Source organism: Onychostoma macrolepis, chromosome 06, assembly GCF_012432095.1.
Source record: "Onychostoma macrolepis isolate SWU-2019 chromosome 06, ASM1243209v1, whole genome shotgun sequence".
Lineage (NCBI taxonomy): Eukaryota > Metazoa > Chordata > Actinopteri > Cypriniformes > Cyprinidae > Onychostoma > Onychostoma macrolepis.
In genome coordinates, this window is record NC_081160.1 from 23319704 (window position 1) to 23346970 (window position 27267).

Here is a 27267-nt window from a genome sequence, read left to right on the forward strand (position 1 = left end):
AAACCAGTTCGAAGGGAGCATAGTTTGCTTTTTGGGTTAGAAGAATTTCTTAACAGGAAAATCGAATGGTGTGACAATTAGATATTAAACTGTACAGAAATTGAAATCAACATGCTAATACACACTATACTCATTGTCACGCAGTGCTGATGTTGTTAACATTAATAATTTGAGAATAAAGTAACAATAATAATTTGCACGGTGATATGATGTGATATTAGATGTGATATGAGCTAACTGATCTTTATTAACTGATTTAATTACCATTGGTAGCGCAATTTATTGTAATTCTCTTTTCCTCAGTTGGTCAGAACTTGTTCAGATGGCAATATATGGTGAAAATTCTTATTTGGGTCATATATTCCAAGACGTAGGCTAGAATCTGTGATTCCTGAGTACAGTATCCACACTGGTGCGGTGACTGACTGCCACACATTCACCTCAAAACATTAGATTCATCCGCGCTGGAGCCCTGCCGGAACACCGGATCACAACCCCGCACACGGAAGATAATTCCGCACAGAGCTGCAATTCCAGGTTTTCAAACAGAGATGGCGACAAAGAGGCAAAACTTATGGACTGCAGCTTTAAATTATATTATATATTTTGTGGACAATGGTAAAAGTAGACTTAATTTCCCAGAATCCCTGTGTTGAATTACTATCCAGTAAATTCCTTTTCCTGTCATTCCAATTTGAGTTCTTGTGGGCTGTGCCCAATTAAATTCAAATTCCAACTCATAAATTGAAAGACAGCCAATTCAACTCTTAGTTTTGCACATTCCTGGTGAAGACTTTGGATTCACTCTGTGCAATGGAAGAGTTGCTAACTAAGTTTTCAGAGGTATTTTAACTAGACAAAGTCAGACGTGAATGAACTGTAAAAAACAAGAGTGTGATTTGACTGAAATATCAAACAAATATTAGATTCACCGGCAGGATTAAGGAATACATTTAACATTCAAATAGGATCCAGTAAGGCAGCTTCTCAATTATTCAGCAGTCATTTTCTCAGCCTATCACCTGAAGCCTTGCTGTAGATACCTACAGTGGGAAAAAATAGGCAATGCGAACATATATAAAGAGAGAGAGAGAAGACAATGACGACTTATGAAGAGTATAGCAAATGTGTTCAAATGTGATTTATACAGTCCATTTTAACAGAATAAACCATTTTTATTTTTTTTTAAGTCAGAAATAGCAAGAGGTAATCAGTTTCTGATGAAAAAAGGACATTTGTAACAAACACAAACAAGCAAACGCTCTCTCTTTGACTCTCTCTGGAGTGGAACGAAATGCAACAGCTGGAGACAGTCCTCACAGGACCCGTGGATTTAGAATAAATGAAAAAAGTAAAGAGAGAAAAAACCTCTCCATCTGGTGAAACATGACACGGATCTGGGATTCAGGCGCTCTCAACTCAACCGCTCAGTTTTGATTTTTAGTAGTGGAACAGAAAGTGGGGATTATCCAAAGAGATATAAAAATTCCCTTGGCAACATGTGTTTACATACACACTGTGTCTCTGTCTTTCTCTCACACACACACAGATTCCTGGAGCTTTTGGCCCTTTGTGACAGATATATCTGACAGGAAGTGATGAAAACCCTTTAATGAGTCTGTAGCAACCTGTCAGCTTCCCTTCATCACACTTCCATTAACATGACATAACACCTGCCATTAATGCCCTTTGTCTGTTCATCATACATGATCCAGCACAAAAGAAACTGATTGTAGTGAATCCACAGCTTTGGGATCCAAAAAGTGTATCTGTGAAATACTAGTGGTGGAACTAGTTATATGAACCTTCTCAGCTAAAATTATTGATTCAAATGCACAAGCTCTGCATGCGGAGCCAAACTCATGCAGTGGATTTGCATTTCAATTTCACCAGTGAATTTATCCTTTAAAAAATTTGAGGAAAAACACACATCAAACTAGTGTTTGTTCAAAGTGGTAAAATGTCAAAAATATTATATTAATATTAGAATATGACACAGTGAACCAAAATACATTGAATAAACAATGAAAAATCATTTTGAAATCTCATTTGAGAAACTGCTACACAATGTCACTTTTTGAATTTAGTTTAAGGGCAAATTGTGACACTTTTTGACTGTAATATCAGATCAAAAGTTACCTGAATTGACTTGATGAGTAATCGCAATATTAATACAATACTGAATGCTGTTACTCGGTTTGTCTCATAGAGGAGCAGCATGTCTCTGCTACTCATATACTAAAAACATGTTATTGCTGAATATACAATAGCTCATGCGCTGCAGGCCAAATCCAGACTGCTCGGGATTCAACACAGCCTGCATTAACTGGAGGACGAGATGCGGAAAGTGAGAAGATGAGGAGAGTGAGCTTAGGCAGTGTATGGCATGCTGTACTGCATTTATTGTCATTCCAGTGATCTCCTCTTGTGTTAAATCATTCATGTCTTTAAGATGAGATTCCCTCTTTTCCACCTGGGCCACACACAAACACACACACAGAGCCACACTCTGCCAAATGTCTATCTCTGCTCTCATTAATTATCTCTCCCCTTAGCTAAATTATTTAACCCATCTCAAGGTCTTCTCAAAGCATTCTCACAAACATACCGCGCCAACATGAGTTTGGATTCACTCTTAAAGGGATAGTTCACCCAAAAATGACATTTCTGTCATCATTTACTCACCCTTATGTCATTACAAACTTTTTGTCTGTGGAACACCAAAGAAGACATTTTGAAGTGTTTTTGTCCACACAATTGACACTCAGTTGAGTCCGATGTTGTTTTGGACCCCATTGACTTTTAATGTATTGACACAAACAGTTCCGTCTTCTTTTTTCTTCCAAGGAAATAACCACACAGGATTTTAATATGAGGTGGGTGAGTAAATGATGAAAGACTTTTCATATTGAAATAGAAGCTGTTGGAAAACCTGCCCATGCCACTGTAAAATAATATTTACGCTATATTTATTCTAGCTTTTCTAAAATGAAAAAGGCAAAGGCGAAACCTGAAAGTGTGAGCCCACCCAGATGAGCAGGGTGTGCGAAGGGAGGCGGCAAAATGGTGTGGGATGATAGAGAGATGAACGGAGGAGAGGAAGATGGATGGCTAATCAGAGGAGAGCCGACAGAGAGGTCGGGAGAAAGTGTTACTGCGAGGCCAGAGACACAGACAGCATCAGATCAGTGTAAGTAAGATAGATGAGCAAAACGACAGAAAGTGTGAGCGCATGTGTAAGTGAGAGACAGAACGAGAAAGGACTGCTGACCTCATTGCAGGTCATAGATTTGCACAAGCTGATACCATAAACATAGTCTATGATCTTCTATCCAATACAAGTAGATTCCCAACACATTTTGAGACAGGCCAACATTTGCGGCCTGTAACTGCAGCGAGATTGTGGCACTTAGTTTTATTTTTAGAGAACTCTGAATATTAATGTATTTGTAAAATGCCACTTATTAGTTGAAGTTTGGCTCCTCGTGGCAGGGATAGATTGCATGGGGCTGAATAAGAAACGAAAACAGCATCATGAGGGGTGCAGCAGGGAGCGCAACGTCCACAAATTAATGTCACTCAAGTAGAATACCCAGCCAATTTGTTTCTCATTACAAATTCGATTAATTAATTCAGTAATTGATTCTTGGCTATGTAAACATGTCTCTTCTCATCCCACTGTACGACTAGCTTTTACTTTGGGTTCAGCTTTAGCACTTCACCTCCCCGTCTCTTTTGAAAATCTCTCCCTCTCCACGGTCTCGTCAGAGTAACGTGGCACTAATTAAGGTGTGATGCAGAGAAGTTGTTAGAAAAGCCTCGAACATCCTGTCAATTACACAGCAGCTAATGAGTTTACATCCTCCAATTAATTAATTAATATAGTTAATGAGGTAATCCCACAGTACCTTGACAGGTTTTTGCAGCTGTTGCAGTAGATACTTGTTCACCCCTTTTCCCTGTTTACGCATCTGCACTTTCTCTGCATATTGTTTTCTTCTTTTGTATCTCTACAGTAGCTCTCATTTCCTGTGCTTTCACTGCCCTTTGCATAGACAAAAGGTCGATAAAAGGTCGATCTAATAAAAACTCTGAGATTACGTCAGTGTTTGTGAGGAGGCCCATTCAGGAGAGAACATACTGTACAAAACCTGCAACATGCAAGGCTAAGTGTAGTATAGTGTAGTATAAATGTAGTTCTCAAGTATAGTCATTTTACCAGTTAAAGGACACACTGAGAATTGAAACACACACCTGGAGTCTTTAACCTTGAGGAGGGACTGTAAAAAGAGACTGACAGCAAGGAAGGATTATGGTATGCTGCCATTATGAAAATACTGGTAAATTTGTTTAAAATATTTGTGCCAAATTTGGCATATTCATTCTTGTTTTTTCTGATTGATGTAGGTTGCTCTCACTGTCCACCTTTGCTCACTCTGCAATTCAACAAAGATCGAAAAGAGAGAAAATGAAAGAGAGAGAGGATTTATAAAATATAGAAATGAAAGAAGGTTAACATTACATGGCTTTTTTATATCCTATATTTTATGATGTCACAAAACTGATCTTTCTCAGTTCCCTTTTCTTTCCTTCCAAGCTTGTTTCTGACCAATACATATTTGTAAAATTAAAAGTACTTGCATCAGATAAGTGAAGCGCTACTTCAAGTAACATCAGTCATACTGGGAGCCCTGCATATAACCAATTAGCCTCTTAAATGTTACTCAGAAACAGGGGATTTGTATAAATACAAAATTACAGGAGATAAATGGTTCATTCATAAATCACAGTGGTAACCTTTAGCAATGGAGAACATGATATATTTTGAGGTTACAGACTGTTGTAAAGCTATATGTCCTCTGTGTATGCAAGAGGACTGACATTCTAAAAAAAAAAAGTATTTTCTTTTTTATTTGATGATAAGAAATTTACTTCTTCGTTAAACTTTAGGAATGTTATGTACAGCACAGCTGAAGTCCACAGATCTTTTTCACAGGAATAATTTTTTATGGATTGCCAAACAAATAAAATCCAAAGTAACATAATTTTAAAATAAATATACTCTTGAAAAAAATAATAATAATAAATTTAAAAATAGCAGAAAGCCCTGTGCCATGTGTAGTTTATTTTATTGGCTTTCATAAAAGTCAAATAAAACAAATTATGTCTACAACCTAATAAAATAAATTAGGTTCACCACCAATAATTTGTGTGCATTTCTGTGTATTATTTCCACTTCTGACAACTGGATGTTTTTCTGAGCGTAGGCTATTTGGTTCTTGAATTTATTTAACGAATATGTTTGCATTAACATCACGCTGTTTCTGTCAGAAACTGTCTGTATAGTTTAAACCGAAGACCTGCTATTTAATCTGATAACGGGTCGTTGAAATCACTGGGGGGGAAACACAATGCTCATGCTAGCTAAGTCTCTCTATTTCTTTCACACACACACACACACACACACAGTTAATACTTGGTGACTCCATTTGACCGGTGGTCGGTACGAGGCTCCGTTTATTGTGATACAGTGGAGTTATTGAGGAGTGGGCCCCATTAGGAGCAACAGCCGAGCCACTGCGCCGGGCAATTACCGAGCCAGCGAGGCCCCGACGCAGCCCCAGGCCTCCCGCGGGAGCTGCCACCTCGCGCCGTTAATCAATCCGATTTAGACTGGACAGGGACACGCGCCAACACGAGACGCGCAGTGGAGACGCGCGTGACCTGCATTTTATTACGATTCCAGCAGAAAAAGATGGATAGATGGTGCAAGGAATGAACAGATACGGGGGAAGAGCTGCTGGGAAAAGAAAGATGAGGGGAAGACAGGGATAATTAATGAGTAGATGTGAGAAGAATTAAGCACAACTCAAGAAAATGTCGATCACTTGGAGATGCGACTGAAATACATTTGGGAAACATTATTCTTTAAAAGTAGGCTACATAAAGTGTATTATGGGTAATGTAGATTTAAAAAAAAAGATAAATATTTGATAGATTATTTGATGGTAGCAGACCTTGGATGGTAAGCAGTGAGAATTAAATAAATCTGAGTTATATTCATTAATTATACACAGGACTGGAAGCATTAATTATGCTTTGATTCTTACATACTATTAGATCATGCATTAATAAGCAGTGAAAAAATTAGGCTTTGGGTGAAGCTGTATAGACATTAATCAGTGTTTTGACCTGAATTGTTCAAGACAGATGTGTTTATTTTAATGCTGATGTTCAAAAACATAATTAAATCCTTTTTTTTTTTTTTTTTTTCTTTATCTTGCACCACCTGAGTGTTTTTTTTTTTTTTCTTCAAATAGCCTGGTTGGTATAACTATAAGTAATTAATATCACTAAAGCTTGATATATGCAAAAGAAATGGTATTATATGAGTTCAACAATTTAACAAATTTGTACATTTTTACATTGTTGTTACAGTGGTACATTGTTGTGTTTAACAGCCTTTCCCAATGAATTACACACCACACACATACAGATCAATAAGCTTTATTCCCTCGGACCTTGGTCTGTCTTGGTCTTTTGTTCTCGCTCTGTTCTGTGTATCCCACAGCCTACTAAGGGAAGAGATGAGAAATCATAAGACATGAAGGAAAGACTGTTTGTTAGAGAGAGAAAGATTGCCATGTTCCAGTGAGGTTAAAGGATTTAAAGGCATCTGCATACTGACAATGGGCAGAAGCAGACAGATTTGATATTTAAAAGAATTCAAACTGTTCTCTTCTCCTTCTCCCCCTAATTATACTGAATTGTTCTTCCTTTTAACCAACATTAAAACCATTTTTCTCGCTCATTCCCTCTCACAGGTGAGGGCCAGTGCAATTGCTCAGGATGCAGATCAGAATTATGACTACGCCTCTAACAGTGTGATCCTGCATTTAGACGTGGGAGATGAAGTCTGCGTGCAGCTGGATGGCGGAAAAGTGCATGGAGGAAACACCAACAAATACAGCACATTCAGCGGCTTTCTCATCTACCCTGACTAACAAACACAGAAACATACAAAAATATAAATATATTATTACATATTTAAAACCATCACATCAGGCCGATTGATAGACAACAACATCTGATACAAGCGGTACAACATGATATAACCTCAAGGGAGGAAAAAACTGTAAAATTAACTTCCAAACTGATACTTTCTGATTATAGTGACAAAGTCAACGGCATCTAAATTTTGTCTACTTCCATAAAAATTTTAGTTTTAAGCATAAGCATCCAATAAATTTAAATTAAAGAGAAAAAAATCTGCCAAAGTATTTAGACAACAAACATTTCTCTGAAAACAAATCTTAACAGCTTGAAAAAGAAAAAATACTAATTAAAAAAAAAATTAAGTGTAACTAAATCATGAAACATATACTACAAAAAAATGGTTCTTGATAAGAAAAGACAACTTACTAAGCTTATTTTGGAGGTGAAGCAAATTTGTATGTTTTGAAAGAAAGATTATATAGACAAACTACATCATTTTTTCTTTGGAATAATGTACACAGATTAATTTATCACAATAACACCATAATTGTGAATTAACAAAGTAAATATAATTTATTCAAATTTGATTTCATGTTGACTTTAATCAAGTTAAAGTATTTGTATTGACTTGTATTGCTAACTGTCATCTTGGTCTGATCATGGTGTATTTGCTACTTTTAAGGCAATTACCTTGAGAAACATGTAGGCCGGGTCTTTTTTTTTTTTTTTTTTTTTTGAGCCCACCAATGGTGAACAGAATGTTTATTTAGTTGATATTTTTAATGTAAATTCCCTGAATCACAGTGTCAGTTTTGTTTTTCCAGTTTACACCATTACAGTATGTTGTGTGCAAAGCTCGTCCATTAGGCTAAAAAGAAAACTACCTTTAAGGATTACCCAGAATTATCTTGTTGCATTTTACTAGATCACCATTCTCCCTCTGCACCATATGTATGTGTGTGCATAACTTGGAAAAGGCTGTATGCATTTCATGGCATGGAAACTGTATGTTTTAGCCTTTATGTCTACTAAGTATGTACACAGTGTTTATACTGGAGGAATGTTGAGACTCTTGTGAAATTATAAATGATAATTATAAATCAACCTCTCTGTATAATGCCACAAACATTATTTAGGATCGGTTAGTGGACTAAACATTTAAAGTGACCTGATCCATCTGTAATCTGAAAACATCCAGTTTCTATGTGTGTGTGTGTGTGTGTGTGTGTGCGTGCGTGTGTGTGTGTGTGTGTGTGTGTGTCAGCAATGTATGTGATTCACATGTGTGTCCATATTAATATAAAGTGTAAGAAAATTTGCTTCTAAATATTTGACTTGTAGATTGATTGCTGTTGTAAAGCCTTGCGGTTGTGTAATTAATCATTATTATAGACATTTATTCTGGCATGTGAAAGACTACATGCTGTAAATAAAAAAATAAAAATAAACACGTTCACGTCCATCTTTCTTTCAACTTTCCTTCCATTTTTAATTAAAGCTGAACATTTAATATTCTGAGTGGTTTATTTTGGTTAAGTGTGTGTATTTGAACAGCCTGAAGGCATGAGGTCCAGGCAATAACTAACCAACATATATTCAACACATGCCTCCCTCAATATGAAACTGAGCTACAGAACTCCCATAAAAAGAACATGTAAGGTAGAAAAACAGTTCAAATAGACTGAAATCAAGAGCAAAACTAGCTGTTAACAAAAAACAAACACACTCTATGCTTTTCTCAAACACACTACTAATTAGTCAGGAAGCCATTGACAGTGTTGATTACTATTCACTGTGCCTCACACACACAAACAAGACGCAGACATTTCCTTGGTAATGAGGGGAGATAGATGGCTGAGCATCCTTTGAAGGACAATAGTAAAAAGGTCAAAGAGATTGGCTAGACAGCAACACCAACATTCTATAAAAGTATGATAACTCTGACAGAAACAAGGTTAGGAAGGAGAAAGTTTCACTATTTGTCAATCTACACTGACATTGCAGGTCTTTACAACTCGAATTTCTCATGTACGCAAGGCCATCAGACTTTAAGATGTCATTTGAGAAAACACTGAAGGATGAAAGATTCTCACAAACACATCCTCTAAATAGACATAAACATGAAAATTCCATACTTTTGTACAATGTGCAGCTTTTAAGACAGACAGACATAGATAGATAGATAGATAGATAGATAGATAGATAGATAGATAGATAGATAGATAGATAGATAGATAGATGTTTATTAATGTCTGTATGTTATCATACAGTAAGCATGACAATGCAGCAATTGTTACTAAGTGCACATAAGTTTAAGAAAAGTTACGAGAAATCATATTGATACTTAAGCATGTTAAGCATTACTGCCCATTGAACGGGCAGAACATAAGATTTTTACATTAGGCCACGTTTATAGTGACCGAAAAACTAGCCCTAAGCTGACGCAGCTTTGACAACACTTTACTTTAGACAACAGCTCCACCTATTGGATACTTTTAGGTATTGCTATTTGCTGCAAAAACTAGACTTGAACTTGAAGAGTTTGGGATGCTGAAGTGCATCCAGTTTAACAACGCCGTGAGTTATACATTCATGGGCTGATGAATGGCACATTTGGTTCCTGTAATTATTACTAACCGTTCTAAATTACTTACCGTTTGCTGGCGCGGAGTAATTGTGGTTGAGCGTCGAAAAATCAAGTGGTTTGAGTGATCTGCCGTTACAGTCTTACAATTTGAGGGCAATTGTTAGAGAGTTTTCAAGTTTACTAAAATATGAGGACTACAACAATCTATTGTGCAAAGCTCAACGTGATTTCACTATTTGAGGAGGGGGATGGGATACCGGGAAGACACTGGCCACCTTTGCCCGCCATTTTGGCTCAGGTTTTTCCAAAGCTGCAATGGAAGCGCTAGCCTATAATTTGAGCCACAATGGAGGTCGTTTCCTATCCATCGACTACTACTTTCGACTTATCTAGCAAAAACAAATGAACGCCAGGGGGCGGTGGGTGGCAAAACTTTCGAGCAGACAAAGATGGCGGTACGGAAGAAAGACGGCGGCCCGAATGTAAAATATTTCGAAGCGTCTGATACCGTCTCGCAGTTCGACAATGTCCGGGTTTGGCTGGGCAAGAATTATAAAAAGGTACCATTCGTTTATTTGTAACCAACGCGAACGGTCATTGAGATATTTGTGCAGGAAAGGGCAGACTCGAGGCGGGTAGGCAGAAAGGAGATGGGGAGGGCAGGAAAGGAGATGGGGAGAAATCCAGCTGTTTAAAATCCACAGTCTGACGCGTCTCAGACAATAGAAGATGCTGGATGCGCGTCTTGAGAGAAGTCTTAAGACGTGCCCAAGAATTCGCTTTATCTAAAATATCTGATGTCGTTTTCACATCTCTGGATAGTCATTTGACCTTATCTAATAGGTTTTTATGAATGGCCTTTCTCTTTTATACAGGGAAAGGCCAGCTCGTGTAACGGGGCTGCGGTACTGGCAGCGCAAGTGCGTGAATCCAGATGTGCAGCCAAATCCGCCTCGCGCGCCGTGTGTGTAAAAACAGCCATGTGTTACAGACGATGATAAATTCACAGTCGTGAAGAATATTTTTTCTCTTTTCAGTTGCAACAATTTACCCGTGGGAAGTACTCGATACACTGAAACAATGTGTGGGAACCGGCTATAGTGTGCGACAAAGTCTAATTTCCCGCTAATGAAACACCTCAATTAGCATATGCATTAAATAGTCAAGGTGTTTCCTATCTGATGTAAAGAAAGAAATTCATTACACATAAAACCTGTTTTTATGTAATGTAGTTCAAAACAATCCTATTTTAATAAATGTATGGTTTTACATTTATGGAATTACCATTGCATAAATAATATACAAATTAAAGGTTATGAATAAAGAAACATTAAATAAATGAATGAAAACTGAAACTAGAAATAAAAATATTCATCTAAGTTATAAAATATATGTGCTGTCATGACAAACACATGACTGATGCTGTAGATTACAGCCTTCCTTCTTTCACTTTTATGTCATTTAAAAGAACTGATTTTAGCTTTTAAAATGTCAGGTGATGTAGATTGTGATGATTGTAGTTGTAACAAGCATGTCCCTATTAGTGGTCGAGCAATACTGTGGCCAATGAAAAGTTTTGGATCAATTGCCTTGTAAAATCTTTTTTGCGTTTGCATTTTTCTAATTTCATATATTATATTATCAACATTAAATTTGAGTGAAAGGCTGAATTAACATGAATTTAAACACCACTGTATATGTAATTCGATTTAATGATTGCAATGGGCGCACAATTTACAAAAACGAACACTTAATATTGCAGATAGTATCAGAATGGTCAAATATTGACTGATTAATCTGCCTGCCTGCATGATGCATTATATATATATAAATATATATACATATATATGTGTGTGTGTGTGTGTTCCTTTTAGTGTGGTGTCTAGCGTCTAAAACTTTCTCTGTTTCTTTCTAGTATATTCAAGCAGAGCCCCCCACCAATAAATCTTTGTCAAGTCTGGTGGTTCAGCTGCTTCAATTTCAGGAGGAAGTGTTTGGCCGGCATGTCAGCAACCCTCCCCTCACTAAACTACCGGTACTCACACAAGACTTCTTTCGTAATAGTATTGAATTGAATGCATTAAAGTGATGAGTATTGTAGAGTGCTGATGAAGCTCTCCTCTCACCCTTAGATGAAGTGTTTTTTGGATTTCAAATCTGGAGGAGCTCTGTGTCATATTCTGGCTGCTGCCTACAAGTTCAAGAGTGATCAAGGATGGTAATGGTCCACTTTTACCTTCTTTCACCTCTCTTTATTATTTAATTACCACTATAAATGCATACATTCTATAAATGTAATTTGATTTAAATAAAATAGAATAAAAGTTAACAATATTTGTCATTTTTATATACAACAATATACAACTCGTAATTTGTTTTATATGTATAGATAGACAGATAGATAGAAAGATCTATCAAGTAAGTCAAACAAATATAAATATTTGATTTTTTATATAAAGTTAAATTGATTTGTATAGTGCATCTTACAATACACATAGTTTCAAAGCAGCTTTACATAATGTTATACTGTTATGTCTGCAATGCATTAGTGCCTTACCATAAAGCAAGTTTCAAAATGTTAGTACTGTGAATAAGCTATTACTCCAAATTCATGAAAAATGTTAACAAAAATATCCTAGAAAAACTAAAAATGTTCTTTCATCATGTGAACTATTTAAGTATCTGTTCATTTAATATGTACGTTTGCCATTTATTTGAGTGGCCTAATCAGCTGTTGTATAATTTCTCTGACACTTAACCTTATGACACACTTGCCAGAAGAGTCGTGATTCGCCTCCCTCAGGCTGTGAATTGGTCCTTATGCTCCTGAATACATTCTGCATGACATTTTTGCTGCATTTGAACACTAGTGTATTAGCAGTGATGTACTCACTCAGTGAATACAGAAATCTAATTAATACTCATTAGTTGTTCACTTCTGTATCCATCAGGAGGCGATTTGACTTCCAGAATCCTTCGAGAATGGACCGCAATGTTGAAATGTTCATGACTATAGAAAAGTCTTTGGTACAGGTGTGTATCAAACACAGAATCTCATGCGAAAACACAGTTATCCAGTCAGATGGACATCACTTGTGGTCATGATATGGTTGGTATTTATTAGCATGTACATGTGTGAGGAGAAATATTGAATAACGATGTGTTTTTGTCTTTGTAGAATAACTGTTTGTCCCGACCTGTAATTTACCTGAGTTCAGAGATAGAGCCCAAGCTACTGGGAAAACTGAAGGACATCATCAAACGACACCAGGTACTTCCCAAAACTATTAGTTTTAGTTAGTACACATATATATAATATATATACAATATAAGTTACAAAATAGTTTCTACTACTGAAAAGCAGTAGTTAGCCGAATTAAAACAATCCTAGTTTTATTTACAGTGTTGTTTAATTTTTTCTTGGCATCAGAATCATTGCATTTTTAAAAACTGACATAAGGGAAAAAATTTATTAAATATTTTATATATCACTCAGTTTTGTATGTAATACCATATTTCTTTGAAGTCACTCGGGATCAAGAAATGTATGTGTGTTTGTAGGGGTCTGTGACTGAAGATAAGCTGTCCAGCTCTCATGTAGTGGTGCCTATTCCTGCTAGTCTGGAGGACGGTACGTTCTGTTGTGTTTTCGTAGTGTAAAAATATATTCACATACATGTGTAGGGTACAAGAGGGCTAATCACAAAGGTAAAAATTGTGTTTCCCCTGTTAAATAAGAATTGTAACATTGTAACATTGTAATTGGTATGTGTGTGCTTTTCAGAAGAGTGGGTTCGTCCTGTAATGAAGAGAGACAAACAGATGCTGCTACACTGGGGCTACTGGCCTGATAGGTGAGCTTGCACACACACGTACACAAACACTCAGAGTTCAGGTGTGTATGTGAATGCAGGATTAATGTGTTGTGTTCATAATGCAGTTATGACACATGGATCTCAGCCAGTGAGGTGGAGGCTGCTGTGGAGGATCCGCCCACTGCTGAGAAACCCAGGAAGGTTAGAAACCCCCCCTTACCTCTCTCCATCTGTCTCCGGTCCTTTCCCTCTCTTCTTCTTTGTCTCTTTTGTCTTGCACATGCTCTGTCCATCTTTCGTGTTTTTTTACAATATCACTAATTAGCAAATGGTTATCTGAGAAATTCAGCCATTTATCACCTGACTGTAAGTTTATGTATGTGTAGGTCCATGCCAAGTGGATTCTGGACCTAGATCAGTTTAACGAGTGGATGAATGAGGAAGACTATGAGGTGGGAGAAGGAGGACCGAGGAGGAAGAGAATTTCAGCAAAGACCCTCACAGATGAAGTGAGCGCTCCAGATGAAAGGAGGGATAAAAAACCCAGCAGTGCCAAAAAAAGGAAGCGCTCCCCATCTCCATCTCCTACCCCTCCCCCACAAGAAAGCAAGAAGAAAAACACCAAGAAAGGGTATTTTTATTACTGGAAACAGTGGCATTTGTTTCAGAGAATTTCTGGAAATATTTTTATTTTAATGTTTTATTTTCTTTCTGTGTCTTTGTATGGACCTCTGTGTGTGTTTTCAGGCCCACTACTCCCTACACTAAGTCCAAACGAGGACAGAGAGAGGAAGAACAGGAAGATTTGACGAAAGATTTAGATGAACCCTCACCTGTGCCTGCAGTGGAGGAAGCAACACTACCTAAAACAGGTATATTCACACACATTGTTTTTACTTAACGAGTTAGTCTAGACTGTGTGTAATCTTGATATTTGTGTGTGTAGTGACTAAGAAGGACTCAGATTCTACTCCAGTGAAAGGAGGCACTATGACTGACCTGGGTATGTGTCTACAGTAGCGTCTGTCTCTAACACACCTGCCACTCAAACTAACCAAAAGGTGAAGTGTGGGCTTTTCTGTGCCATTAATGGCACCAAGTGGAATTGCAAAAATAGAGGATGTCACCTAGGGATGCAGCGATTAACCGGTTTTACGATTAACTGCGCTTTAAAACGTCGCGGTTAATTAATCGTAAAGCTCCGCTACACTGAGTGTTTCTAAGTTCGGTAGCTCTAACATTCTGCCCGCTTCAGAGATGAAATAGTGCGGTGAGAGAGTGTGTGAATTAGCCTACCTGCATCTGCGCATCACTTTAAACAATGAAGATTTGAGTTTAGTTATTTAAACAGTCATTTTACCCCCTCTTTGCTAATTAATATAATGTAGCGATCCAGTCTCTATAAGCTATTTTATTAATGAAAGTCGCTGGGCAGCGTTGACAACACGTTTCTGTCCTCCTAAATGTTTGTGTGGGCAGCTCGATCTCGATCTCACAAACCAAAATAATAGACATTTTCTCAGGCCATATGTAGAATCAGATGAATAAATATTATTAAAATGAATAAGTATGGATAACAGTTGATTACAATAATAGTTTAGTTTATTCCCCTCATTAGTAACAGTGCCCTCTGTGGGATAAAGTTAATATTAGTCATCCCTGTTATAGTATTATTCATAAGTCAATTTATTTTTCACCGTCTTTCCAAGTTCTGTACCTCAGGTCCAAAAGAAATGTAGAAAGAATATACAAAATGAAAACACCAAATACATTTGTGATCTATTTCCATTCGTTATTTTCAAAAGGGAAAGACTGACATGGATGTTTACAGAGCAGAGGTCACGTTTTTTAATTCCAATAGGAGAGATGTACTTTTTTTTGTGCTGTATTATTGTTTACTGTGTTATTTCTGTTTCAAAAGGCAGCAATCAATAACGCTTTAATATCTAAAGAGTGTTTATGTGATTTTATGTTGTGAAATGAATACATGCATAATAATCGTGTAACCGTGATTATTCCTCAGACTATAATCGTACCAACAAAATCTATAATCGTTGCATCCCTAATGTCACCAAACAGTCTGTGCACAGAAGAGCAGCGATACGAGAAAGCATTTTAACATAAAAAGCACACACTTAATCTTTCTGTGCTAATTAACACTGTTTTTTCTTGTACCATAAAGTATAAGTATATGTGCAAAATAACTCTGTTTTTTCTGCTATCACACCTAGATGAGCAAGAGGATGAATCAATGGAGACTGTAGGGAAGGTATAGCAGCAATTATACAAACCACATTTCACAGTAATTCTGCTCACAAGTTTCACATTTCTGCATGTTTAGTTTTATATATACTGCTGGATTTGAGACCAAATAATAATCATGCTTCTAAAATGCTTTGCAGCATTTTAATTTAATGAGATTTTAATGTATTAATTTTAAAATGTACATTTATTTAAATAATACATTAAAATGCACGTGTTCATTTATTATTATTTAATTAATTATCATTTATTATTATTTGTAATTTTTAAAGTATCTTAAAAATTGGAAAGGAATGTTTAGACATTTTTTTAGTATTTCAAGTTGCATTAACTCATGATTTAATGCCATGATTTGATTGGTGACCTTAAAATAGTACAATATTTTCAATAATTAAATTGATCAAATGTTCACATTTTGAAAATTTAGATTAATAAAGACTAGATTATCAATATGGTGAAATCCCACTGTATTTCCTGAGCAGTTTTAATGGTTAGCTATGTGTTTGTGTGTTTCTAGGAAGAAGAAGAAGGTTCTCCGAGTGTGAAAGGAGAACCGGTGAAGGGTTCGGACCTTCATGAGGATAATGTGACTGAACAGACCCATCATATCATTATCCCTAGCTATGCTGCTTGGTTTGACTATAACAGGTACTGTGACTACACACAACTTTAAAACTTATTCTGATCTATATCAACCATTTAAATAGGAAGTGATTGTTTATCTAGAGTCACATCACAGTCTGAATGTAACAGTCTGTTTCTGTCTCTTTTAGTGTTCATGCAATAGAGCGCAGAGCACTGCCTGAGTTTTTCAATGGGAAAAACAAGTCAAAGACTCCTGAAATGTAAGAATATCTGTTGGTGAACATTCACACAAAGACTGATTTGAACTTAAATATGTCTTCTGACCTTCATTGATTTGCTTTATCCACTCTGTTTCTTCTTTACACTTTGCTGTGTTACAGTTATCTGGCATATCGCAACTTCATGATCGACACATACAGACTGAACCCACAGGAGTATTTGACCTCCACAGCCTGTCGTAGGAACCTGGCTGGAGATGTTTGTGCCATTATGAGGTCTGGGGAAAAAAGAAATCTCTAAAATGCCTATATGTTTATGTTATATATGTATTTTTCTTTTCAACTTTGATGCATTTTGAGTTTGAAATTTGATGTGTGTGAAAAGGGTCCATGCATTCCTGGAACAGTGGGGCTTGATTAACTATCAGGTGGATTCAGAGAGTCGGCCCACTCCCATGGGGCCTCCACCCACCTCACACTTTCATGTGCTGGCAGATACTCCATCAAGTCTGGTACCACTACAGCCTAAAGCATCCCAGGTAAAGTGCAGCTATACCTGCTACAGGTATGATCTCACAGTTTTCAAACTCAATACCTTCATCAGGAGCTGAAGGCATTAACATATTAACCAGGAAAGACGTTAAATAAAACATTTAATTTGATTGACAGCCATTGTGTAAATTTTTGTCTATATTCACTTCATTGGTTATCTAAGCTCTTTGTTGTTCTTTCCTCTAGACTTCATCCTCTCAACAGATACTGTCATTCCCAGACAAAGTAAAGGACAAACCAGCTGACTTGCAGAACTTTGGGTTGAGGACAGATGTGTACAGTAAGAAGAGCGGCCCAACTAAAGTAAGAGCCTCCCATCACATATAGGGCAGAGAGAATATGAGAATATTTTGAAGTGTGAAGATAATTCTGAATGCTATGAGAGAAATTAAGGACCCTCTTCTGTCTTTTCACAGACTAAAAATGCTGCCAGTGCCACTCGGGAATGGACAGACCAGGAGACGCTGCTACTGCTGGAGGTACAATTTGTACATATAAAATGTACATATAAAAAAAATACACAAAATATGAAAAAAAAATTATTTGTTACAATTTTTAAACATTATTTTCACTACTGTTCAAAAGTTTGGAGTTGGTAAGATTTGAAATATTTTTAAAAGAGGTCTTTTATGCTCACCAAGGCTGCATTCATTTAATCAAAAAATGCAATAAAAATAACAAATATTATTACAATTTAAAATAATGTTTCTATGCTAATATATTTTAAAATGTAATTTATTCCTAAGATGGTAAAGCTGAATTTCAGCAGCCATTACTCCAGTCTTCAGTGTCTCATGATTCTTCAGAAATCGTTTTAATTTGCTGATTTGATGCTCAAGAAACATTTATTTATAGTTATTATAGTTTACAACAGCTTAGTATTTTTGGGGAAACTGTGGTACATGTTTTAGGATTCTTTGATAAATAGAATGATTTGAATTAGAATTATTTGAAATATAATAACAATGTAACAAGTCTTTAATGTCACTTTTTTGATCCTTTTAATCCCTGAAAAGTAGTAATTTAAAAAAAAAAGTCTTACTGACTTCAAACTTTTGAATAGTAGTGTAAACTTAACTTAATGATTCCTATTTGTTCTCAGGGTCTAGAGATGTATAAAGATGACTGGAATAAAGTATCGGAGCACGTGGGAAGCCGCACTCAGGATGAGTGCATCCTCCACTTCCTGCGTCTACCGATCGAAGACCCCTACCTGGAGGACAGCTCCTCCTCCCTGGGCCCGCTGGCCTATCAGCCAGTTCCATTCAGTCAGGCGGGGAATCCTGTCATGAGTACTGTGGCATTCCTGGCCTCTGTGGTTGACCCTCGAGTGGCCTCTGCTGCAGCTAAATCAGCGCTTGGTGAGAAGTTACGATATTAAAGTGATAGTTCACACACAAATAAAAATCAGCATCTAATTACTCTCAAAATGACTGTAACTGTATGAAATTTTCTTCTTTTTTCTGTATACAAAAATTGTAAGAAATGTGGAGGCTGTCAATCTCCAAAAAGGACTTGTGTTTTGTGTTTTATTTTACACGAACATCATATTTCCTTTCTTTCTCAGAGGAGTTCTCTCGAATGAAGGAGGAGGTCCCAGCTGCTTTGGTGGAGGCACATGTGCGTCGAGTGGAGGAAGCGGCCAGAGCAAGTGGGAGGCCAGACCCTCTCTACGGCCTGGAGGGCAGTGGCATCGCAGGAACCGGCCTTGAAGATTCTGACAAACCCTGTAAGTGAACAAACATCTTCACTTTTTTATGCTTTTTGGAGCACAGTGAGAAAGGAAATAACTGTATGTTTGTTTTTCAGCTGAGGATGGAAGTGAAGAGAATAAGAGCAGTGATGGTCAGTCTAGCCAAGAAAAAAGAGATAATAAGGTAACTGTGCATAGCAAATAAAACATGTATGGTGGACTCCAAAAGTCTAGATTGCATTGAAAATATGGAATTAAAATCTCATTTAAACTGAAAAGTAAATAGAATGTCTTATGATTTTGTATATGTACGGAAAGTATTCAGACCCCCTTAAATTTTTCACTCTTTGTTATATTGCAGCCATTTGCTAAAATCATTTAAGTTCATTTTTTTCCTCATTAATGTACACACAGCACCCCATATTGACAGAAAAACACAGAATTGTTGACATTTTTGCAGATTTATTAAAAAAGAAAAACTGAAATATCACATGGTCCTAAGTATTCAGACCCTTTGCTCAGTATTTAGTAGAAGCACCCTTTTGATCTAATACAGCCATGAGTCTTTTTGGGAAAGATGCAACAAGTTTTTCACACCTGGATTTGGGGATCCTCTGCCATTCCTCCTTGCAGATCCTCTCCAGTTCTGTCAGGTTGGATGGTAAACGTTGGTGGACAGCCATTTTTAGGTCTCTCCAGAGATGCTCAATTGGGTTTAAGTCACGGCTCTGGCTGGGCCATTCAAGAACAGTCACGGAGTTGTTGTGAAGCCACTCCTTCGTTATTTTAGCTGTGTGCTTAGGGTCATTGTCTTGTTGGAAGGTAAATCTTCGGCCCAGTCTGAGGTCTTGAGCACTCTGGAGAAGGTTTTGGTCCAGGATATCCCTGTACTTGGCCGCATTCATCTTTCCCTCGATTGCAACCAGTCGTCCTGTCCCTGCAGCTGAAAAACACCCCCACAGCATGATGCTGCCACCACCATGCTTCACTGTTGGGACTGTATTGGACAGGTGATGAGCAGTGCCTGGTTTTCTCCACACATACCGCTTAGAATTAAGGCCAAAAAGTTCTATCTTGGTCTCATCAGACCAGAGAATCTTATACAGGTGTTTTTTAGCAAACTCCATGCGGGCTTTCATGTGTCTTGCATTGAGGAGAGGCTTCCGTCGGGCCACTCTGCCATAAAGCCCCGACTGGTGGAGGGCTGCAGTGATGGTTGACTTTCTACAACTTTCTGCCATCTCCCGACTGCATCTCTGGAGCTCAGCCACAGTGATCTTTGGGTTCTTCTTTACCTCTCTCACCAAGGCTCTTCTCCCCGATAGCTCAGTTTGGCGGACGGCCAGCTCTAGGAAGGGTTCTGGTCGTCCCAAACGCCTTCCATTTAAGGATTATGGAGGCCACTGTGCTCTTAGGAACCTTAAGTGCAGCAGAAATTTTTTTGTAACCTTGACCAGATCTGTGCCTTGCCACAATTCTGTCTCTGAGCTCTTCAGGCAGTTCCTTTGACCTCATGATTCTCATTTGCTCTGACATGCACTGTGAGCTGTAAGGTCTTATATAGACAGGTGTGTGGCTTTCCTAATCAAGTCCAATCAGTATAATCAAACACAGCTGGACTCAAATGAAGGTGTAGAACCATCTCAAGGATGATCAGAAGAAATGGACAGCACCTGAGTTAAATATATGAGTGTCACAGCAAAGGGTCTGAATACTCAGGACCATGTGATATTTCAGTTTTTCTTTTTTAATAAATCTTCAAAAATGTCAACAATTCTGTGTTTTTCTGTCAATATGGGGTGCTGTGTGTACATTAATGAGGTAAAAAATGAACTTAAATGATTTTAGCGAATGGCTGCAATATAACAAAGAGTGAAAAATTTAAGGGGGTCGGAATACTTTCCGTACCCACTGTATATATACACATTACATATACTACCATTGAAAAGATGTGGTTGGATCTTCATATGTTTTTGGAAGACAGCTGCATTTATTTGATGAAAAATACAGTAAATTAGTAATATTGTTAAATATTATTACAATTTAAAACATTAAAGCAGCCATTACTCCAGTCTTCAGTGTCACATGATCCTTCAGAAATCATTGTAATATGCTGATTTGGTGTTCAGGAAACATTTCTTATTGTTATCAATGTTGAAAACAGTTGTGCTGTTTAATATTTTGTGGAGATTTATGAACACATGCAAAACTCCTATGTTTGTGAAATTTTAGGAGAGCAAAGATGGAGCCAGTGAGGAGGAAGAAAAACAAGGAGAGAACGGCAAGAAAGAGGAAGAGAGAGTGAGAGAAGGGGACACAGAGAGAGAGACGGAGAAAACAGACTCAGAAATGGGTGTGGTACAGCAATAAAATGCATGTTACATAAAAATATTACTTATAACAAGACATCAAATCAATTTTAAATGCAAAGATTAAAAGACGCAGATGTACTAATGCATTATTTGTGAAACTGTTACTTTCATAAGCAGTTAAAGTTACAAAACGCAGAGGTAAAATGACTTACTTGAACTCTTTGCTATCTCTGCAGTCGATGGCGAGAAGGAGAAAGAACGGAAGGAGGGATCAGAAGAGGGTCAGAGGGATGGAGAGAGTGAGGGAGAGAAGAAAGCAAAGGTGGAGAGAGATGTAGGAGAGGGAAACTTGGCCACCGCCGCTGCTTCTGCACTCGCTGCTGCTGCCGTGAAAGCTAAGGTGTGTGAAAAGGTGACATCATGGTAAGAAAACAAACAACTTTCCTGCAAATTAAACACTGAATCCTGTATTCTTTCCTTTTAGCACTTGGCAGCAGTAGAGGAAAGGAAGATCAAGTCTCTGGTGGCTCTGCTGGTAGAGACCCAGATGAAGAAACTGGAGATCAAACTCAGACACTTCGAAGAGCTGGAGACCATCATGGACAGAGAGAGAGAGGCAGTAAGGCAACATGGTTAATTAATTCATAATCATTACAGTAATGATATAATTAATTACAGTTAATTACAGATATAATTACAGTTTTGTACATCTTTTGCGTAAAAGAACAATTCACAGCAATTTCTTTCAAAACCTGTATGATTTTATTTCTTTCATGCATTTGAAAAAAAAAATATTTTTCTTAATATATTTCTAGTAAAAATTTAAACATTTCTTAAAATAATAATTAGAATACTTTAAGTCAAGTCAAGTCATCTTTATTTATATAGTGCTTTTAACAATACAGATTGTGTCAAAGCACTTAACAGTATTAAATTAGAGGACAGAGTGTCAGTAATGTATAATGATAAGATTAAACACTCAATTTTCAGTTAAAGGCATTTCATTATTGAATTCAGAGATGTCATTGTCTAGCTCAGTGTAGTTTAAATAGTATCTGTGCAACCAAATTGACGATAATTGGTAGAAATTAAGTGTCCCTGACTAAGCAAGCCAGAGGTGACAGCGGCAAGGAACCAAAACTCCCTCTGTGACAGAATGGAGAAAAAAAAAAACTTTAATATTTAATATAAATTTGATATTTATTATCTAATAATTGTTAAAGAATTACATTTATTTGCATTTTTAACTACAAATATTTATTTTTAAAAATTGTAAAATTTGAGACAGAGGTTTAAGAAAATGAAACCGAAAATATTATCTGAAAAACTTTATTTTCATTTTTAAATCAAATGAATCTTGTTTTAATGATGATTTGACATTTTTACAAAAAAATATTAAAGGGTTAGTTCACCCAAAAATGAAAATTCTGTCATTAATTACTCACCCTCATGTCGTTCCAAATCTGTAAGTTCATCTTCGGAACACAAATTAAGATTGATGAAATCTGAGAGCTTTCTGACCCTCCGTAGACAGCAATGCAACTGCAATGTTCCCACGTCCAGAAACGTAGCAAGGACATCGGTAAAATGGTTCAACTGTAATTTTACGAAGCTACGAGAATACTTTTTGTGTGCAAAGAAAACAATAATAATATAATTTATTCAACAATTCTTCTCCCTGAGTTACCGTTTTCCGCCATTTTGGGGAGTATGCATGAATGTAAACAAAGCTGATTACGTTGATTTTTTTGCACATCCAAAACCAATATGATATTTTATGAGAAACAGACAGAAATCAAAGTCATTATGCACTGAAAATCTTAATATTTTTAGGAAAACTGTTCCTTTAACTGAAAATGAATCTGCATATATGTATATTGTGTTTGTAGCTGGAGTATCAGAGGCAGCAGCTTCTTGCTGATCGTCAGTCGTTTCATATGGAGCAGTTGAAGTATGCAGAGATGAGAGCCCGACAGCAACACTTCCAGCAGATCCAACACCAGCACCATAGCAACCAGCCTGCCAGTCAGTCTGTCAGTACTCCATCTGTACCCCCCCAGCCTGTCGCCAACGCCTCTGCCCCGCCCCCAACACAAAGCCCCGCCTCCGTGAGCACCCCTAATGCCCACAGTGAAGCTCCTCCACCTGCATCTCACAGTTCTCCCCCCACCAACGCACAGACTGGATCAGCGCATGGTAATGACATAGAAACATACACATGTAAACACACTAAGGACCTGTCCTGTAGGTAACTTTGACATTATGTAATAATGCATTTTCTATCAATATGGTGCAAGATTATCCTATTTAAATCAATGTAATAAACAAAAATAAAAAAAATAGTCTGATTAGATTACCTAAAATGTGTAACGTAATGGATTACGTTACTAACTACAATTTTTGTCATGTAATTTGGAATCAGTAACTGATTACAATTTGTAAACAATCTACCCAGCTCTGTATATATTTTTCTCTTCTTTTATGTAATTTATTCCAGTAATAGCAAAGCTACATTTTCATCAGTCATTACTCCAGTCTTCAGTGTCACATGATCCTTCAGAAATAATTTTAATATGCTTAGTTATTTGGTGCTGCTTATCAATGTTGAAAACAGCTGGGCTGCTTAATTATTTGTGGAAATTATGATACTTTTTTTTTCAGGATTCTTTGATGAAAATACAGTTCAAAAGAATAGCATTTGTTTAAATTAGAATTTTTCTGTAACACTGTAAAACCTTTTTTATTTGCTGAGTTAAAGGATTCATTTCTTTCAAAAAATATTGCTGAATGAAAATCTTTTGAACGATTTGCTCTAACAATGATTTAGTTTAAATATTTACTGAATGATCATCATGAAATCTGAAATTCCGTAGTATTTTGATTTAGAAGTGTTTACTAAAATCAGACTCACATCAGAGTATTTTCACAGTTTTTTTTTATTTTTTTTTTTATGTGAATATTTTTATATTATTTCTATCTCTATTAACTTGTAATGTAAATATTGATTTTTTTTGTTTATCTTTTTTACTCCAGAATCCAGCACTCCACTACCAGGGGATTCTCTCTATCCAAACGCCCCTGTGCCTCCAACACAGTAAAAGAAATGGTGAGATTTAAAGGGGATCAATGATTCCAGAGAAGAAAATGAAGGAGATTAGATAGAAAGCAAAAGATACAGAGATAAAGGGAGCGATATCTTCTTTTTTGTCACTTGCATCATTTTTGGGAGAAAATGATATAAATGAATTCTTGCCAGCATCTTGAACATGACATGATTCAAAATAAATAGCTAAAGCTAAACAAAGATAACCTTTAAAGGGACTGACAAATAAAACCGAAAAAAAAGACCTTTGGTTTGGACTTTTGGAAAGGTCTTAAACCCAAATCCCTGTTAATACCCAACAAAAGCACTCTTGACCCAAACAGCCTGCATCCAAGTACCAGGCACAAGGCTCAATATACCCTTGTCCGTCCTCCATTTTCAGTAACATCTCTTAACTTTGAGCCGAACTACAGGATCCAGGATACCTGTGATCTACACTCCAGAAGCATCTCAATGTACTTTAGGTACTCAAATGGAAACATACAAAAGAAAACCAAGAACAAATTGCACTTTTAGAATGTTTCCTGAATCTTACTTTTTGGAGGGATGAAGCATAAAGTCAAAATTAGCCCTGACTTAATGTTTTCTTTTAACAACATTCTTTTTATCACTTAATCTTTGTATTTGTTTCATAGAAGCACTCGATTTGGAGTAAGTCCGAAGAGAAACTTGACTTTGTTATCGTTACTTTGTATGCGTGCGTGTGAATGTCGGTTTTGCTTTTGGGACAATGTGAAAGCTTCAGTGGTTTGGCCTGTTTTTATGTCTAATTAGATTTTAGCATGATAAAAAAAGAGACAACAAATTAGTATTAAATCTGTTTACTTTGTCTCTGACAACATGTACTGTAAACCTGGAAATCATGTCATCAGTAATTGATGTTTGCATGTTATCTTTTGGGTATGTGTGCACGTCATTGCCACAAAATATCATAAGGTGAAAGTAGCTGTTTCATTCTCATCTCATTGCAATGCTTATGAGAATACTTAAATATTGGAGTGTATGATTAAACGACGATGAAAAAATAATGGGAAACGCAGCAAGGAATCATATTGGTTCCTTAACTCAATTAGAGTTGAATCAGTCATTTTAGTGAGATCACATGTGACCCTGGACCACAAAACCAGTCTCAAGTCGCTGGGGTATATTTGTAGCAATAGCCAAAAATACATTGTATGGGTCAAAATAATCCAAAAAATCATTAGAATATTAAGTAAAGATCATGTTCCATGAAGGTATTTTGTAAATTTCTTAGCGTAAACTTCATTTTTGATTAGTAATATGCATTGCTAAGAACTTAATTTGGACAACTTTAAAGGCGATTTTCTCAATATTTTGATTTTTTTTGCACCCTCAGATTCCAGATTTTCAAATAGTTGTATCTCCTATCCTAACAAACCATACATCAATGGAAAGCTTATTTATTCAGATTTCAGATGATGTATAAATCTCAGTTTTGAAAAATTGACACTTGAGACTGGTTTTGTGGTCCAGGGTCACATATCGCACATTTTAGTAATCAGTGTTCATGCCAGAACTGATGTTTCAGTTCAGATTGTTAACCCTTGTGTGTCAGTTTTAAAAATATTATAGTAATATTTTTCTGCTTTGACTGACATTGATCATTTCCCAGCATCTGTCCTGATCATTTTCAGGATTTTAACCCTTAGAATGCTAGTTTGTTTACATAATGCCATTGGTGTTCATGAAAAAATATATTTTACTAAACGTATGATATTGATTATTACAGTATTGAATCAGGATTGTTATGTTTACTAAAACTAAAATCATTTGAAATCAGTTGAAATCAAATAAACCTCAACTAAAATTAAATAAAATACAATCCAGAATTTGATGCTTAATGGCACTGGGATTAAATATTGCTGTTTTAATGGGTTTCAATGGGAACATTTTTGTTTTTAAGGTCCTGAGTGTAACTCATTTTTATTCCTAGAGTAAAATGTATTTCTGGGTAAAATATTACAATTCCAATAAAAATACACATTTTTGACATATTTCAACATTTACGCTGTTTGCATTAACACAGCCTAAATGATCAAAAAAAAAAAATCACGTTAAAGACAAAAATGTCTTTAAGGACACACAAGGGTTAAAGAATGTGTTGTGTATATGTGTATATGTGTGTGTGTGTGTGTGTGTGTGTGTGTGTGTGTATGGGTGTTTTAGTAACAGGCCAAACCCACAGAAAGTATTAACGATATGAAGGAAAACCGTTTTGTTTTACAAATTAGTGGCAACTACCTGAGTAGAGACAAGGGATTTTAAAGTTACGTTTGCAGCTGTGGTCTGTGTATCTCATATCTTCATATTGTAACTGTCCTATTTTTGTATTTTTATATGTTTCTTTACACTATTACGAATGATGTAATGCTGTTATCATATTATACATGTCTGTAATGTTTCCTTCTCTTTCTGACTGTGGATGTTGTCGTATTATTGACATGTTCATGTGAAAGTGTCAGTCGCTTTATACGATGAAGCTGGACTCTTTGTGTGTGTGTGGGTGTGTGTGGGTGGGTGTGGTGTGGTGTGCATGCACTCTTTTGATTTGCCACACATCATTTTGTATGTACGTATGTATGTTTTTTATTTTAATCTACATTAATTTGCCATGTTTCCAGACTACACATTCTAGTAGTGATGGATGTAAAATCTGCCAATATCAGAATCGACAAACTCATACACTCCCGCTGTGATATCATCGCTGTGATAGTCCTGCAGTTTACATCCTCACACATATATGTGAATGCACACGTATGCAGTAGTCCAACATGCAGTATTACTGACAGAACAGATTCAACCTCAGTTTTGCACGACTCCATAACCAGTGTTGAAAATGTCATTTGATCAGTTTGCTCAGCTCTTTGGTCTTTGTCTTTTACATTGTAGTGACATAAGTAGTTGTCGTTTTTTTTTTTTCATTTTTACATTTTGTTTATACTTTTTTTTTTAATGGTGAAAGCTGGTAACCATTGCATTGAGATGTGTGTGAATGTTTGAAGATGTTCAGTTCGTCCTTTGAGGAGATGTAGCAGGAGCTGTCTAGCACCTGTTTGACTAATGGATCGATTTTGGTTTCAAAAATACTGAATGGTTCTGCACAATAAAAGACATCATCAGTGA

At 36.5% G+C, this 27267-nt stretch overlaps 2 protein-coding genes across 2 annotated transcripts in view; both read left to right on the forward strand.

Moving 5' to 3' along the window:
- Nucleotides 1-8363, forward strand: part of c1ql4b (complement component 1, q subcomponent-like 4b) — a 30619-nt gene extending 22256 nt beyond the window's left edge. Inside the window, 1 exon segment of the mRNA XM_058778687.1 lies at nt 6825-8363. Coding sequence (XP_058634670.1) covers nt 6825-7004 — 180 coding nt within the window. The 3' untranslated portion in view covers nt 7005-8363.
- Nucleotides 8364-10017: 1654 nt separating this feature from the next.
- Nucleotides 10018-27258, forward strand: smarcc2 (SWI/SNF related, matrix associated, actin dependent regulator of chromatin, subfamily c, member 2). Its single transcript, XM_058779908.1, has 26 exons — nt 10018-10143; nt 11499-11618; nt 11716-11801; nt 12535-12616; nt 12762-12854; nt 13145-13214; nt 13368-13437; nt 13524-13599; nt 13785-14029; nt 14146-14270; nt 14345-14401; nt 15630-15667; nt 16178-16308; nt 16434-16505; nt 16626-16739; nt 16849-17002; nt 17202-17318; nt 17432-17494; nt 18118-18376; nt 18583-18744; nt 18825-18892; nt 20941-21061; nt 21257-21420; nt 21505-21639; nt 22910-23216; nt 24054-27258. Exons 1-26 carry the CDS (start codon nt 10033-10035, stop codon nt 24116-24118), a joined length of 3105 nt encoding a protein of 1034 aa, XP_058635891.1. The 5' UTR covers nt 10018-10032; the 3' UTR covers nt 24119-27258.
- The last annotated feature ends 9 nt before the right edge of the window (nt 27259-27267 follow it).

Bases quoted from the DNA above. Each gene is read 5' to 3' on its own strand.
- smarcc2 (XM_058779908.1), top strand. From the start codon at position 10,033: ATGGCGGTACGGAAGAAAGACGGCGGCCCGAATGTAAAATATTTCGAA. The intron at 14,402-15,629 runs GTATGTGTCTAC...TATCACACCTAG, and splicing joins AGGCACTATGACTGACCTGG to ATGAGCAAGAGGATGAATCA. The intron at 17,319-17,431 runs GTAAGAGCCTCC...GTCTTTTCACAG, and splicing joins AGAAGAGCGGCCCAACTAAA to ACTAAAAATGCTGCCAGTGC.